The sequence below is a fragment of the Struthio camelus genome, chromosome 1, assembly GCF_040807025.1.
Source record: "Struthio camelus isolate bStrCam1 chromosome 1, bStrCam1.hap1, whole genome shotgun sequence".
Lineage (NCBI taxonomy): Eukaryota > Metazoa > Chordata > Aves > Struthioniformes > Struthionidae > Struthio > Struthio camelus.
Window position 1 is genome coordinate 63,499,551 of NC_090942.1, and position 18,308 is coordinate 63,517,858.

Genomic DNA, 18,308 nt, shown 5'->3' on the forward strand with positions numbered 1-18,308 from the left:
TCATATGCTTATTTTGAAAAAAATATCAACTTCACACTGTTCTTAGTGAAAATAAGTATTTATCCACATTTCCTGACTACATCAGAATACAACTGAATAATATACAACAGAATAACTTTATCTCAACAAGGATACTGGTACATATTCCCAGAGTTATTAAACTATGAACTTCACCTGTGGAGAACAATAAGAAACATCTACCCTTTTGGAAAGGCAATTGTAGGTGAATTTCTCTAAAGGAAGAAGTTTCATTAAAGGAGTTTTAAAATAAAGAATTAGATCAATATCAGTCAGGTAAAATTTTATCAAGAATACAAGCAGGTGGAGAAATCGAGAAAGAGGTAACTGATACGGTGATCATGCTTTCGGAAAGGAGCAGAGAAAGTGAAAGAAAACTGATAATGTGTGTAAAAGGACATGGAAGGAAGATGTGAAAGGGAAGCAGAGAAATATAGGTGATAAGAGATTCAGGAAAAATAGGAAAGTGAGGTTGAAATATGTACTCCAGTTATTCAGCATTGCTTAGTGGAAACACCTTTAAAGTTGTACTAGCCACTAGAGTCTGACTGGTAGCTCCCACAGAAAAGCAAGAGCATATTGGAAGCTCAATATAAAAATCTTTTAAAAATCTGATGTTACCATGAGGTAATTCAAGCGATTAGACAATAGAAAGCGTGCTAACTTTGTAAACATGTTTACAGTCCCTACAAGTTCTTAAAAGTTTCCTAGATAGAAGATATACCTGTCATTAGACAACATGATTTCATATATTTACAAACAATGTAAAATAAAATACTTAACCTTGTTGGAGTTTTATCACAAAAAAGGTCATGATACAAACCTGAGTAGAATGAAAGCAAAGAAATTAGAAATAGAAAGCTTGCATTCTATTCTCCGCACCTGACTTTTAAAGAATGTCAAACTTGTATTCACGCTTTTACTACCAAGGAAGGAATCATAGTTTCATTGCTGTCTTGAAATGCTAAAGAGAAACCCTAAACTTAGATTTTTTTTTTTTAAATATATCCTCTCATCCCCATATTTTACCATATGTTGGACTTTCTTCACATTAAATTTTATTTTGAATTTCTTACCTTTAGATATATCTGATTCTGAGTTAAAAACTATCTAATTTACCAATATGCGTTCTCAAATCCTAAATCCACTTTCACAGGGTTTTTTTTTGTTCAGAAATGTTACAGTTCTACTGTCTTCAAATTAGTGGCAAATCAGACAGTTTTAAGTATTTACATCTAGAAGAGCTGCAAGAAAAAATTACATTCTGAAGAGTATTTTATTTACAATTTTGAGGTAATAAGTTTAGTTTAAATAAATCAGCTTTTTGAAATCCACACTACAATCCTCAAGTATCCAAGTGTTTCAACAAGTCAAAAAGTACAGTGTAGAAGAAATGACACTGCTCTGAATTATTAATAAGATACTATACTCCATTTAATGTCCTTTAAGAAGAGAAAAATAAAACAACAAAACAAAATAGACATTTGCTTTCTTTTAAAGCTAAGTAGTAAAAAGAACAAAAGAAATTCCCATTACCCGTGCTGGACTAAATCCAGTGGTGCTGGCAGTCAAGACGTCATGTTGTGAATCGATAATATTTTTAATCTTCAAATCCCAATCTTGTACAACTTCCTCTACTGCTCGACAGAAAGGATCCCCATTGCTTCGGCCTTTTATCAAATGCATCTTCACTGTTGACAGAATTCGCCCCCCTGCGATTCTGAAAATAGGCACGGGGTCATCTCCGTGCTAATCTTGGCAGTGCTTTAGTATACCTATTAACATTGAATATAGCCAGTCTTCACAGTTTATCAAAAAGATCAAAGCTGTTCTCTGAAGAGTTTAAATTAAACAGCAGTGTAGAAGTATTGTCCATTATAATAGTTTACTAAAAAAAATAAAGATTATACAAAAGGTAATGAATTCAGCATTTAGCAATACTCTGAGCTACAAAATAAAATCAACTTTTCCATAAAAGTTCAAAGAAAAGTTCCTCCTTTAAACCTCTATATTACTGTGTTGCTCATAAGCCATGAGTGTGAACATAATGTTTCAGTAGAACTCAGATTTTAATTTAACCTAGTAATTTTTAAGTCTTTTGTGCTTCATGAAATGCTTCAGAATACCAATCTACTTTCAATTTTGTTAAAGTAGATAGCAATTAGACTAAATGAACCATCACTGTTTACCATAAAGGATATCGCATTAATTTCTTCTTTCATCAGCTAGAAAAAAAATGCATGCAGAAAAGATCATATACAAATATAGTAGTCTAAATATGAAATGTCCATACAGTCTGACATCAAAATTATGCAGAATCAAATTTAATTTATATCGGGGCTTTATTTCAACTCTTCTAATAGAAAGATGAGAAGGCATTATGAATGCAGCTAAACTATCGGTTTGGACTGCTCATTTCATGGTCCTGTACCTTGGATCATCCGCACTGTAGATTACTTTTGGGATCGCTTTTGGATTAAAACTACCAGGTGTCTCCCCAGCATAACCCTGGAGCAACTAGCAGTTGTAGTAGTACAGAGGCTGCTCCAACAGGCAATACAGGCAGAACTATACCATGTCTCATTCCCTCAGACTTGTAAGACTTGTATTATCTATAAAAATGGAAATACGACTGGCTGTCATGTAGACCTCTCACCATGGCTATGTAAAAAAAAAAAAAATCCATTCTTAAAGAATCACAAGAAAATTCGAAGTTTTTAGGCCCAAAGAACGCCACAGGGGACAAAGATAAGCCCAAGGCCCATATGACAGCATGCCTCAAAATAACCCAGACCTGGAGAACAGAGAGAAGCAGTTTAATTCCAAAAATTTTGCTGGCATCTTTCCACTCAGAGGCTGAAAACACTGCCCTAAACAATGCTGCTCAAAATAAAAACCAAAATAACTTAAAGCTTATCATTACAGTTAGCATGGTCACATCACAAGAAAGGAGAAAATAAGTGTTATGAGTGAATTGCATAGCATGCAAGAGTAATGTGTGGAAACAATCAAAACTAAAATATTAAATAAAGGCTTAAAAGCATCTAGAAGATACTTCTTGTTAATGTTTTGTATTTCTGGAGGTAAGAGATCATTTTATCACTGCTTCGGTTTGGACAGATAAATCATTAGAAGAATCACTCAGCTCTTCCACATCATAACACATCCCTTCCTCAAAGCTTTCTGAAAGTTGTTTGTTGTTTGGAAACTTGATTATCATTTCTCTGGTCTTCTCAGAACATACATTATCTAGACTCAAAGTTAATTATACTCAAGATTTTTCCCTCCCCACTCCAAGTAATCACATATCTTCTCATTTAAATAAGAACTTCAGTAGTGCCACAAGACATTTTGTCATTTATTTCACTTTCTGCATACTTTCTCAACCTCTTCAGTATGTAGTATTCTGTATTTTCCTTATAGCTATACTTTGTTTTAGTTAATTCCCTCTCCTTTTACTTTTTCATGCACAAAGTTATTTTCACCCTTGAATAACACCTGATAATAGACACAGGAATAAAGAAACAAAGAAAATCATAACAAGAGGCAGGAAGGATATATTTTTTTTAGAAAACAATTCATACAGAAAACTTATCTCCCTCTCCCTCCAAAAAAGCCAGAAATTAGGAGACTGAGACAATACTTGCGAGAAGCATCACGTAACATTTAGTTTGTTGTTACAGGGCACCTATCTATTGCCAGTGTGGGAGACAAGATACTTTGTTCAACAGGCACTTTTTCTATTCTTAAAAAAAAAAAACGTAGATTCTGTGCAAGAAAAAACAGACTCTCAAAAACAAAATGAAAACAAGCAAAAATCAGCTTTCCAGTCACCACTTTCTTCATAAAAAAAATCCCCAATGCAGCTCTTTTAAACCTGTGATACTAAGTTCAGCTAAGACATTGATCTCTTGTTAGAGGTAGTTTTTTCCTTGTGTATGTGATTCCTTGCTAGGTGCAAAAGCAGCTACTGTTGTGCTGACTCAGCACAGACTTGCCACCTTGTACGTATATCTTTCAAGATTCAGTTTTATAAAGCTAATATGCCAGCAACAGCAATTTGGTTCATCTGGAGTTCCTGCTTGAAGAGTTCTTCCTCTACAGTTATCCTGCTTCAAGATCTGTTGCAATAATTTATCTTCCCTTTTTAATCAACCTACAGTTTCCCTTTTTGATCAACCTACAGTTTCCTTCTCCAACTTGAGGAAACACTACCTGCGTTCCTGCAAAAACTAGTCATTGTACAGCATGGCCAAATCTAAATCTCATCATCTGATAAGAAAGAAGTAGACTGTTAAATCTTCTCTGTAACTTCAGAATTACTGATGTTTTACTTTGTTTTTTTATGGTTAAATTTATAATCCAAATAAAAGCAGAAAGGCAGCATTTTAAGCATAGCTTAATTCCAATCTGTCTAGCTCAGATAACAATAGTATTGGTGTTACCATACCACAGGCTAAACAAAAAAAAAAACCCACACACATTCAATATTTATTTGCATGTCCTGAAGTCTGAGCTGCTATTGGCACTTAAGGGAGAAATTTCAGATGTTTCCATGATGCTGCAAATCACACCTCTGCCAAACATAACAAAATCACCCAAAACAGTGCTAATGCCTTTGATGCTTTAGGTGACATAGGCAAAAGCAAGGTGATTGCTAATATTTCAACTTCCTTCACGCTCAATAGCTCCTATCTACTTCTCTTAAAAGGATATCATGTGAACTCAAAGACAATTGCATTTTGTACATACTCAGTTCTGAAGCAGAATTTTAGAATTCCAGCTACAAGTGTCTCCATTAAATGGAACTCTGTCTATCTAGATTCATACTCCAAAATGTAAAAGAAAGGGGCAGAGCAAGGGAACGACAGGGACTGAGTCAACGTAGGAAAACTGCTTTGTTTATTCTGTTTTCTATTAAACTACATGGAGGGAATGAGGCCAGAGATCTTGCTGCTCTGCGTTACTCTGGCTGAAAAAAATCTCCTGTAAATAAATTAGAGACCCTGAAGCCAACTTGAAACTTCTTTGCCTTTGTCCAGGTACTCAGACCCAACTATTGCCACACAATTCCAAGTTTCATCTTTTAAAGATTATTCATTTAATAATAGTAAAATACAATCCCACTCACATTAAGTTTGTGGAATCAGTTAAAGAAAAAAATTCAGCTCTGCAAAAGTTTAACGCATGCACTTAGCCAAAAGAACAGTCGTTACGTGAAGTCTCTCTGCACACAGGTTAAGAACTATCTCATCTTAGAAAGGATAGTATAAAGAAAAAGAAAAAAGGAGATGCTGGTATACCACTGCTCCAAAAAACACAGTCAGTCTAACCACAAGGGAACGAAAAGTTCAAGGGCGGGGGGGGGGGGGGGGGAGGGGGAAAACAAGCACTGTATGCTGTCAAGAGGTAAGAAGAGAGCATTGCTGAAGAAATTTGTCTCAGAGATACATATAGGAACTGTAGCCAAGTCTCCTGACACTTCTTGCCAAACTGCCTTATTTCTCTCTGCCCTTAACTGACACTTTCCAAAATAATACCCCCAAATAAGAGTCATAATGTATTAACTAAGCACCATCTGCTCCACAAAAACTGCATTAAACCTAGAACTCAGGCAAACATGCAGGTGAAGGGGTTGACTGAAGGTAACTGCTTTCGCAAGCCAAGTCCCTTCTGCCTACAGAAATCTGGACCTTATGCACATTGTAATTTCCACACATTTTATATACGTAGCCTGGAAGAATACAGATTATTCTATACAGTGGTGGGCATCAGTTAATTCATGTAATCATGCCCTTAATTTAAGGGCTATGTAGCATATGCATTTTTTAATTACATTGTAGCTTTTCACCAAGGAAAAGAAATCTTGATAAAAACACATTCTCTGTGTTTATTTTTTTGCCTCTACTACCCAATGCCAACTGAGGATATTTGCTATTAGAAGTAAAGTTCATTTAATCTCCTTCTTCCCATATTCCTTCTTCTTTTCCAGGAAAGAGTTCCAGGTCCCCATCAGATATACACAGTACTAGCTGGAGCAGAGAAAAGGAAAAGTTTATTCATACTTCAGCTAGAACTCATATAAACAGGCCAAGGCATAAAATGCTGATCTAATGTGTATGTGGATTCATACTGAAACACTGCACTATTTTACACCAGGATATAAAAGAATACACTATGTTGTGAGATTTGATTTTATTAAAGGCTTGAATCCATTTATAAAATGCTGAATCCACTTCATTTGTCTTATTTTGTAAATACTTCAAAGCTTCCTACAGAAAACCCTAATCAAGTCTTAGAGTTTGAACACATACAGTTAATCCAATCTGAATACAAGAGGTATTCTTTTAACAGTTATATATACCATCTACAGCACACAAGGAGATGCCTAGGACACTGCCCACATTCATATTGTTCTTTCCGTGGCAAAGGAATACCATGCATTTCCCAGAAAAGACAATTCACTGCATCAAAAAACTTAAGAAATAAGCACCTTAGGGATGGAATTAAACTAATTTAAAAGTTAAAATAACAGCTATATTTAAAATAATAAAATTAGTGACCTGAGCAACTACAGGTCCACTAGTAGGACCTCACTGTTAGTGAGGTTTAAAGGAAGATGAACTAAAAGCATGGAGATAAAAGGAAAATGTGATTAAAAAAATGCAACTGTTATTTAATAAAAGTAGATACGATGCAAAATCACTCTGATATATGCTCTTTTACAGGTTTACATTACCTAGACAATCAGTTAATCAGTTGAATTTAACTGGACTGTAAATATCTGACATAGTGCTATATAGTAAATTTTTATATGAACTGAAGAAGGCGGAAAACTTATCCACCCTACAATTCCTAACAGCTATGAGAGCAACAAAGATTTGTTTTGAATATGGAATTGTATAGATGAAGTTATCTGTCTTCAGACTGATCTGACTATTTTCATCAGTCAGACTGATGCAAAAATTGAGAATTTTAATTCTCCTAATTCTGAAAAAGGAGGAAGATGCTTAAATGAATTCAAGAACAAGCTTGACACGTTAATGGAAGCAGTGACATTTGTTTAAGGCAATAGAGAACAGGCTGCTGACATAAAACACTCTAGGAGAAAGCACTTCATTCACATCTCCTTGGCCTTTTGAGTCATACTGAAGGAAGACTCCTGTCAAATCCACTTAGCAGTAAACATCTGTCAGTTACCAGTGTAACAGATGTTATAAGATAGCAGGGGTTTTTTGTTTGTTTCTTTTTAAAAATCAGTAAATTCTCTTTCAAATCTTGTGCAATGATATTTCCTTGTTCAAGAACTGAAAGGAGCTTCAACTGGAAAACCCATACCTATCCTTATTTATGATAGAATAACCAAAGAAACTGCTTTAGAGTAATTATAAAGCTTACTAAAAAATAAAAAAAATAAAAACACCCACGCTTCAAAGTTACCATCTGCCCCCTACTAGCAAGGAATGTTCAGACCCAAAGCCTGAATCTGACAGCACAGTCTTCATCTTCCACTGAGCGGATTCAACCAAGTCCAACAGTGACTAGCAGTGGCTCATCCAGGACTGCTCAGTAAATCCATGGCAAAAGAACTAGAACCAAGCATTCTTTCCCTTCTGCAATGCCACATTCCAACTACCAAAACAAATGAAGAAAGGGTCCAAACACCACTGTCCATTACACAATCCTGATTTTTTATTCTTTACTATATTTATTTTCCATTACACAATCCTGATTTTTTTTCTCTTTTTTTCTATCCACAAAACAAGGCAGGACTGCTGGGTGGGTGGGGTAAAGGGATGACATGTGACCACACAATTCAAGACTTTTTTTAATGCAGGGTTCTCAAGGGATTGAAATAAGTGTTTAACTTTACAGACTTATGTTCTGTTAGCCTTCTTTTAATTAATCATTCCCAAATATTTTGGACTAGTTGATCACCGTCACCCATTGGCCGCTTTTGGCCATCAGTGACTCTTATCATCCATTTTTACCTGGAAAGACCTACAGAAATAACCTAAATGATATGTTTGTTTGATTCATTCTTATGAACAGCTCCAGACTATAACTTGGGAAGTCATAAGTTAACAAATTACACTTCTGTAGCTTTTGACAGCAGAGAGGACAGCATACACCAAAAATTTACTAAGTTTCCCTATTCCCTCATAGGCATTCCCATGCCATCCTCCTTTCACTGGCTTTCTGCAACCTCCTTCAGCCTGAGGGGCCTCTGTTCCATCTCCCTTCCGCCCTGCCAGGATGACTGTTTAGAAAGTCTGTTTAAGAACAATTATCCAAGAACAACGCTCTGAAACAAGACACTTCTTACCTTCCAAATTCTATCACTTTTAAGTATCCTTGTCTTTCAGTGGTGTTAAATGTAAAAGACTAGGACATTTAAGCTTTGATGAGAACTGACAGAAGGAATGGCTAACTAGCCTCAGCATGAACCAGCACTAAAAGAGTAGACAGTTCAGGTGGGATTAATCTCACCTGTCTTCCAGCCAGAGAAAAATAGATGTCTACGTTAAGATAAAAATCACATGCTAGAATGCCTTGTTAGAACCAATGGTTCTAACAGGAGTTTAAAAAACTAGTTCAATGTAAAACTCTACCTAATATTAGGCATTTTAAGTCCTAAGTCATCTTCTATCACTGATTGCTCCTATTAAATAAAGAAACAAAAAACCTCAGAGCTCATGCTTCCTGAGCTCTTCCACCTTATACCATTTGTGTCCCAGTCCCGTTCATTTCCCATTCCATTTCCCTTACCAATCTAGTCAGTTTCTTACATTAAGGGCAACTGATTTATATAAGAGATTAATTGCTTGCCTTGTCGATCTTGCTCTTACTGAGATTATCACATAAGCAAGGTCTTCTGTCTACCTAGAATCTAACTGACATCATCAAGAACTCTTCTTACAGAATTGGAGTCTAAGTGTGCAATGACAATATGATGCAGAAGCACTTTACTTATTTTCTGGAAATAAATCTTTTGTGAAAAAGGACTGAAGTAGTATATAGGAAAAGAGCTGAGGATGTGGACAATATTCAAAACCTGATAAAAAGCAGAACAGACTCCTGAAGCCTATTCCAAGAACAGGAAAGAATACATCAAAATTCTATTATACTAGGGTCAGCATTTTTATTTTTTCATTCCAATTTCTCCAACAGAGGGAAAAAAAAATACATGACATAGTTAGGTAAGCTATGTGGTGGGAAAAAAATGTCTTAAAACAGATTATAAACCTCAAGTCAACACATTAGCTACATCTGTCACAGGTGAAAAAAACACAGCTTTTTTTTCATTATAAATTTAGTAAGCAGTTTATTTTAGACCCTGTTAAGAACTTAACTGGACAGATAGCCAGTTTTTTAATTTGGAATTATATGAAGAGATTAGTTGTCTAATTCTATTCTCAAAAGCAAAGAAATAGGATTTCAATTAATCTCATCTACATAGGCAGACAAATTGGACAAAATTAACGTAAGCAACAATGCAAAACAAACGTTCTCAACAGAATAGTAGCTAAACCTTAAAGCAATGTCAATATTTTTCCTAGTTATGTTACAAGCATAAATTAGGAGCTTTCACACCAACTACTAATTTTTAGTTTCTCTTGAAATCTAGGAATTAAGTTCACTGATGCAATTTTAATGATGAAAGTTTGAAATTGCAGCTCTACTTAAAATGAAGAAAGTAACTAGATAAAAATCAAAACACTCACAGTGCTCAAGAACTTCTACTCAAATAATAGACATAAGCATTCGTGCTTTACCATATCTCTAATTTTTTAACCATACACGTCTAAATATTAAGTGAAAACCCCACCTTAGACCCTATGGAATTTTCCAATTGATTAGGCCCTCAACAAAATCACATCAAAAAGTTAAGACTATGCTTCCAAGGACTTTCATGTTGCTATTGTTGCCTTTGCTCTATTGCCAAAAATATCTGTCTTCAGTTTATTCTGCTAACCTTCTCAGGAAAATACCCACCATCTAAGGTATTTGTTTTTCCTGTACTTTCTCAAGAACTTACTGCCAAAAACAAAGCTGGTGGCATGAAGATTAATTCTAGATATTCTCGGTACCAGGTGATTATCCTGGAGCCCTATGATGGAACTACTCTAAGGCTAAAGGAATGTTCTCAGAACATGATCCTCAATGAGCGGCCATACGTGCACCTTATTACAATTCCATCCTTCCATCATAGCATATTTAACTTAATAGTTCCCCCTAGATATAATCCCTCTTTCCTGCACCTTACTCAAGGTTATTAGGATTGGAACTGTGGGCAGAGAATTGTCAGACAGCTTCCCAAATCTGGATTAAAGCAAGGCCATGCAAACAGATGAACTGGTAGTTTGATACCTGTATGATGGCATAGGGCCAACTTCTTTAAATCAAATTTACCACTAGTATAAAAGTACCATAGAGTCACGGCCTTCACATCTTCTCTTTAATTAAGGGACTACATTTAAATTTCAATACCTAGGTAATAACAATCAGTGTATTTTCCAGCACTAGCCTGAATTAGGTAGTTAAGGGAATTACAATAATCACAATTTAACTAAGTATCAACAGCAGCATTGTACAATTGGCGCAGTTAAGATACCATTAATCGACAAGTCTGTGACATCTCAAGTCAGACTTACCCTTGAAACAACAGCTTTTGCAATCAGGTTTTCTTGAAAATCCAATTTAAACCATACTTAAATTTAGACTTTTAAATATATTCTAAAACATTCCCAATAAGTTGAACTGAACTATAGAAGCCAATCACAGATTAAAGTATACCAGAATTTCAATTATAAAATTAAATCTCTAAATAAAGCAGAGTTTATGTAAAAAATTGTCCCTGAAAATTCCTGCCACTTAAAAGACTAAGTATTTAAGAATAATTTTGAAGGGTTTGGTTTAAACCTAATTTATTTGTTCTTATTAAAGAATTATTTTATTACACAAGTCTTTGCCATAATTTTGTATTTATCTAAAATGCAAGAATATTTGAAAATATATCACAAGTACAATATTTATTAACAAGGTACATTGGCAATATATTCTAATTTGGGCCATTTTTTATGATCACTAACTTTCACTATAAGTATTTAAACACTGAAATATACTTTTATCAATTTTGCTATAAGCTGACAAACTAAGTCTATTAGAATACAGCTTCCAAGATTTATTTAATCCTATTTGTATTTTACTGAGAATTAGCAGATCGCAAACACTCTAAAGCAAAAGAGACCACGCAATAAAACAAACTCAGATAAAACAAGTTAGGAAGAACAAAAGCTCTGTGTGAGGTTACAGAACTCTATCATTGGAAAAACTGAGAGATGGCAGGACAGCTTGACAACTGGAAGGCAGCGAAGGATGGATGCAAGTTCTTCAGGAAAGATGGTCAGGAAAGACAAGGTGGGGGGTGCCTCATACACAAAGAGGGAGCTGCTCAGAGGTATGGAGCTCTCCAGAAAGCTCGTGATTCAGTGTCAAAGGGAAACCAGCAGGGGTAAGATTGTGACAGGAGTTTGTTATAGACTAACCAACCAGCTCAAGGAAGTGAACAAAGTCTTCTTAAAATAACTCCCAGAAAGCTCTGCATCTGAAAGCTTATTCTCAGAGAGGAGTTTGTCCTCCCTGGCATTTGTTGGAAGAGCATCATGGTGGGATGCAAGCAGTCCAGATGATTTCTAGAGGGCATGAAGGATAACTTCTTGGTGCAGGAACTTGATAAACCAACCAGGGTGATACACAGCTGGGTCTGCTATTCACAAACAAGAAGTGTTTGGGTATGTTTAAAAAATAAAATAAACTAAAACAAAACAATGGTAGCTCTGTCTGCAGTGACTATGAAATAGTGGAGTTCAAGATCCTAGGGGAGTGAAGAAGGCAAGTAGCAGAGTACAGACCATAGACTTCAGGAGAGCAGACTTCAGCTTATTCAGGAAACTGGTAGGTAGGATCCCATGGGAGGCAGCTCTGAAGGGCAAAGCTGGCATGTCTTTAAGGACAGCATATTGCAAGCACAAGAATAGTCTGTTGTAATACGCAGGAAAATGTGTAGAAATACAAAGGAGACTTGGCTAAACAGGGAACGGATGACAAAGCTCCAATGCAAAAATGCAGTATACAGAACGCGGAAACAGGGACAGGTTACAATGAAAGAATTCAGAAACATTGCCCAGGCATGGAAGGATGGTGTCAGAAAAGCCAAAGCTCCTTTAGAGTTGAGATTTACAGAGAATGCTAAAGACAACAACAGCTGCTTTTGCCACATTAGTATTACAAGGCTAAAGGAGGAAAATGTGAGGGACTGTTGCTGAATGAGGCAAGTGATTTAATGACAGTGGACAGGTAGAACTGAGGCACTGAGTGCCTCAGTCTTCTCCAATAAGGCCTCCCCATCTTCTATACTACGAAAAAGATTTCACAGAGGAGAACTACCACCAGCAGCGGATGACAATCGAGTCAGGATTACTGAGAGAACACAAACAAGTCCATAGGACCAGATGGGCTGCATCCAAGAGTGCTAATAAAACTGGCTGATGTCCTTGTAAGGCCACACACTATCATCTTTGAAAGGTCATGCAGATTAGGGGAGGTCCCCAGCAACTAGAGAAAAGCAAATATTGCATCCATCTTCAAAAAAGGCAAAGACGACAATCTGAGAAACTACAGACCTACCATCCTCACTTTGGTCCCTGGAAAAATCATGGAGCAAGTCCCACTGGAAGACATTGCTAGGCATGTGAAGAAGATGACAGTGACTGGTAACAGTCAGCATGAATTTATCAAGCTTAAACCATGCCCACCTAACCTGTTTGCCTTCTATAATAAAATGACTGGATTTGTGAACAAAGGAAGGATAGCAGATGACATTGACTTTAGCAAGGCTTTCGACACCATCTCAAACAGTATTCTCACACCCAAGTTCAGATGCTACAGCCTGGCTGGATGGACAACTACATAATTAAAATCTGGCTGCATAACCAGACTCAGAGCGCAGCAGTTAAGATGTACTGTCTCTGGTAGCTGGTAAATGGATTACCACAGGGGTCTATCCTGGGAACTGTCCCATTTAACAACTTTGTTAGCAAGCTGGAAGCAGTGACCAAGCAGATGACAACAGCTTGGGTGGAAGAGTTCATATGCTTGAGGGCTGCCATTCAGAGGGATTAGACAGACTGGAGGAACGGACTGACAGGAACTAGGCGAAATTCAACAGGGCATGCAGTCTTGCAGGACAGGACAGGACAGTCAGAAATGGACCGTTTCAATGATACATGCTGGGGACTAGCTCTGTAGAGGAGGATTTAGGGGTCTTGGTGAACAGCAAGCTGAACGTGAGCCAGCAGTGTTTCTCTGGCAGCAAAGAAAGCCAAAAGTATCCTTGCCTGCATTAACAGCAGAAGAGCCAGCACTTTAAGGAATATTGGTGATCCCTCTCTAATGACAGAATTTAGAGTTCAGAACAGTGCATCCAGTTTTGGGCCCCCCGATCCGGCAAAGACACTGATAAACTAGAGCAAATTAACAGAGGACCACCAAGATGGTCAGCGGACTAACGTCCGTGCCCTGTGAGAGGAGGCTGAGGGATCAGCTTGTTCAGCTTGGAGAAGAGAAGGCTTGGTGGGTGGGGTTAAGAGATTCCAGAATAAATAGTTGGTGCCTTGAACACCTGTGTTAGGAAGTTGTCATCAAGCAGAGGTGCTCTGCTGGATCTCATGCTTACAAAGGAAGGAAGGACTGGTTGGGGATGTGAAAGCGAGGGGCAGCCTTGGCTGCAGGAACCATGAGATGGTGGAGTTCAGGATCCTGGAAGGAGAGAGTAGGGCAAAAAGTAGGATCATAACCATGGATTTTGGCCTCTTTGGGGAGCTGCTTGGAAGAATCTTGGGGGATACAGCCCTGGAGAGAAGAGGGGAGTCGAAGAGAGCTGGCTGGTATTTCAAAGATTACCTCCAAGCTCAAGAACTGTCCAGCCCCATAAGCACAAAAATCAAGCAAATGCAGCAGGAGGCCTGCATGGATGTAAGAAGCTCCTGACAAAACTCAAACAAAGAGAAAAGAGTACAAGAGGTGGAAGTAGGGACAGGTGACCTGGGAGGAATATAGAGACACTGTTTGAGCGTGCTGTGCAGGGACCAGGTTAGGAAAGACAAAGCCCACCTGAAGTTGAATCTGACAAGGAACATGAAGGGCAACAAGAGCTTCTACAAGTAAGTAACTAGCAAATGCAAAACTTGGGAAAACGTACGCCTGCTGCTGAATGGGGCAGAGGACCAGGTAACAAAGGACATGAAAAAGGCAAAGGTACTCAATGTTTTCTTCACCTCAGTCTTTACTGGTAACACTGGCCTTCAGGAATCCCAGGCCCCTAAGACCAGAGGGAAAGTCTGGAGCAAGGGAGACCTGCCCTCAGTGAAGGAGCACCAGGTTAGGGAACATTTAAATTATTTGGACATCCTGATGGGATGCATCCACATGTCCTAAGGAAGTTGGCTGCTGTCATTGCCAGGACCTTTCAAAGGTGATCAAGAGTGGCCTTGCAATCAGGAAAGGTTCCAGAACACTGGGAGAAAGAAAAGTCACTCCTGTCTTCCAGCAAGGCAAAGAGGAGGATCTGGAAAAATTACAGACAAGTCAGTCTCACCTCGATCCCTGGGAAGGGGATGGAGTAACACATTCTGCAAATCATCTCCAGTTACATTAGGATAAGGTGCTTGTGAGTAGTCAATATATATTTACAAAGGGGAAATCAGGCTTCATCAGTTTTCCACGCCTCCCATGAAGAGAAGACTGACTTGGTAGATGTGGGGAGAGCAGTGGATATTGTTTATTTCGAGTTTAGCAAAGCTTTTGACACTGTCTCCCATACCATTCTTAGACAACCAAATGAGGAACAGGCTAAATATGGGGATGGTGAGGTAGACTGAAAACAGGCTGAACAGCTGGCCTCAAAGGGCTGTGATTAGCAGCATGAAGTCTTGCTGGAGGCCAGTCACTAGTGGCGTACCCCAGGGGTTGATACTGGGGCTCCTACTGTGTATTATCTTCATTAATGCCCTGGGCGATGGGACAGAGTGTGCCCTGAGCAAGTTTGCAGAGCATGCAAAAGTGGGGGCAGTGGTTGAGATAACACATGGTTGTGCTGCTGTTCAGAGGGACCTCAACAGGCTTGGAGAAATGGGCTGACAAGGACCTTGTGAAGTTCAACACAGGGAAATGCTAAGTCCTGCACCTGGGAAGGAATAACCTCAGGCACCAGTACGGGCGGGATGCTGACCGGCTGGAAAGCAGCTTTGCAGAGAAGGCCCTGGCGGTCCTGGCAGACAACAAGTTGACCATGAGCCAGAAGCGTGCCCTTGCAACAAAGGTGGCCAGCGGCATCCTGGGCTGTCCCCTGAGGCAGAGTGCTGGCAGCAGGTCAAGGAAAGTGATCCTTCCCCTCTACTCAGCACTAGCGAGGCCACCCGTGGGGTGCTGTGTCCAGTTCTAGGCTCCCTGGTACAAGAGAGACGTGAGCATATTGGAGCAAGTCCAGTCAAGGGCCACAGAGGTGATTAAGGTCCTGGATGATCTCCTATAATAGGAGAGTCAGAGAGCTGGGACAGTTTATCCTGGAGAAGGCGGCTTGGGGTGAGGGGAGGGGACAGAATCCAATCAGTGTGTATACACATCTGATGGGCAGGAACAAAAACGATGGACTCTTCTCAGCAGCATCCAGTGTCAGAACAAGTAGCAATGAGCACAAACTGAAACACACAAATTTCCATCTGAAGACATTAAAGCATTTTACTGTAGTGCCACTGAATGCTGAAACAGATTGCCCGGAGAGGCTGTAGAGTCTGCATCCCTGGAGATATTCAAAACCTGACTGGACACAGTCCTGAGGACACAGCAGCACAGTTCTGCTCTAGCTGACCCTGCTTTGAGCAGGGCTGGGGGATTGAGCTAGATGATATCCATAGGTCCCTTCTAACCTCAGCTACTCTATGAATCCATACACACCTACAAGGAAGTAATCAAGAAGATGGAGCCAGGCTCCTTGCAGCGGTGCTTGGTGGGAGGACAAGAGATAACAGGTATAAATTGAAACAAGTGAGGTCCCAACTGGATATAAGGAAAAATTTTTACTGTGACAACACGCAAGCAGTGGAATAGGTTGCCTAAAAGGGATTGCACATCTCCATCCTTGCAAGTTTTCGCAACTCGACAGATAAAACCCTGAGCAATCTAGTCTGACCTTGTAACTGACACTGCTTTGAGCAGGATGTTTGACTTGAGACCTCCTGAGGTCCCTCCCAGCCTGAATTACTCTATGATCCTAAATTCAAAGAATGCTATATATACTGCTTTACAAATGCACATATCACAAGTTACAACTTCAGGATGCAAGAATAAGACTCAGTGAATGATATTGAATTAACCCAGACATTCAGCACAAGACCATATAAAGTCTCATGTGCTTTCTTTCCCAGAATAGTATTATATCTTCAGATGTAATCACAACTTCACAAAGACAAAACACAAGATAAACAGCATTTTCCCTACCAGAGAAAGCTCAATGCACTAATCCACATGAATGCTCAAGTCAAACTGTGTAACTTCTAAAATTAATTGTGAAAGACTGCTAATGGGCCTGACATGAGGACCCACTCCAAAGTGTCATACTCGCTCCTTTAGGCTTAAACTGCTACTAATGTGAGCTGTGCAATAGTGTCACCTAGCGGTTAGTGCTTAACACGAAGTCACAGCCCAATTCAGGTGGGGGTGGGGGAGGCAGGAGGGAATACCAAAGTACCAACAAGTGCAGCCACCAATAGGACAAATGCCTTTCCATCATTTGGTTTTAAATCCTATACAGATTTTGCAAACTTGACAGAAATGTCATTCCAGAAATGGAAGACTTCTTTCTAGATGCAAGAAGCGTTACTATCTGGTCTAACAGATAAGGACTTCCAGAATAATGGATGAGTATTGTACTTTTTCATTTACATCATCAAAAATGTCCAATGTACGGTAATCATCTACTCCATTGGCAATGCAACATTGGTATGTTTCTTGTCAAGAAACAGGCACAAAAAATAGATTATAGTAAATGGAGAACTTGTAAACAAAGCTTGTCCAAGTAAATCTTCTACTTAGAATCTGTAAACAGCTTTAGCGTTACAAGTCTCATAACATCCCAAAACTTTAAGCAATACTCATGTTACTGATTTTTGAAGTTTCAATGATTTCTTCAAAACTTACATATCTGTAGAGTGAGGAGAAGCAAACTTCAGCTAGTTCAAAATTCCAGAGTATTGTAAGTATATTTGTTCTGCTCAGTGAATACTCCCTGACACTACTGAAGTTCGTTGTACCTTTGTAAGCAAACTTCAAAGTAGAAGCGTGCTCTGTGCCATAATCGAATCAAATCATCATACCTTCATTAAATTTCCACTCTATATTACAGCTTTCACTCATCTACTGTTCAGTTTCATTGTTAGCTGCATGACTGGAAGACAACAAAAAAAAAAATCTTTATTCTCAATAGATCAGCACATACTTGGTTGCATCGTATGTCTTATGTTCAAACTATTCTTAAGCAATCCATCATTGTTCAACATCCTCAATTCTGTTTCTAGGTTTTCAGAGTAAAAGAACATGATTCGAGCAGATGAAGGAAAGTGCCTTTTTGACATGTGTTCCATGGTCACGTGGGCTACTTCATATTTTATACAAGTTCAAATTTCATAAAGTCTCCACTGTAACACCAATAACTGAGACTTTGAATGGTCAAGGAAGTAAACAACCAAAAAATACTATATTTTTCTTTCAACACAGCAAATCCTGAGAACTGATTTTGTACCCTGGCTAACCTCAACCTCAGAGAAACAGCAATGCCACAGAGATTGCACAGTTTGCTTTTAGATTTCTGAGCAGGCTTCTAAAAACTAAGTATCTGAAAACTTCTGTTGTACTGTTCCTTTTCTCCCAGCTCTTAAGACTACAGCAGCAACGGAACTGAAGAGATTTCCTGCACAAGACTGCTTCTTCTGGAATTCATAGTAACTGTCAAATCATAGGCAAGGCGTACAGACAGTCCTCACTCATATGGCTTACTAAACACTTTGAACAAAAAAAACACTGCATTTTTTCCCTCTGGTGTTGTGATTCCTTAAGGTTTCTAAGCCATATCCTAGGCCTATAGTCTTTGAGAACTTCAGCATACTAATAAAGATTCTTTTAAGAAAGACAAAGACAGTCAACTGAATGCTGTATTACTCTAACCACTAAGC

At 38.5% G+C, this 18,308-nt stretch overlaps 1 protein-coding gene across 2 annotated transcripts in view; it reads right to left on the bottom strand.

Moving 5' to 3' along the window:
* Nucleotides 1-18,308, bottom strand: part of PARPBP (PARP1 binding protein) — a 54,551-nt gene that overhangs the window by 19,533 nt on the left and 16,710 nt on the right. For both annotated transcript variants that reach the window (XM_068944588.1, XM_068944599.1), the window contains one exon: nucleotides 1,555-1,738. In XM_068944588.1, coding sequence (XP_068800689.1) covers nucleotides 1,555-1,738 — 184 coding nt within the window. The remainder of the gene's footprint in view (nucleotides 1-1,554; nucleotides 1,739-18,308) is intronic.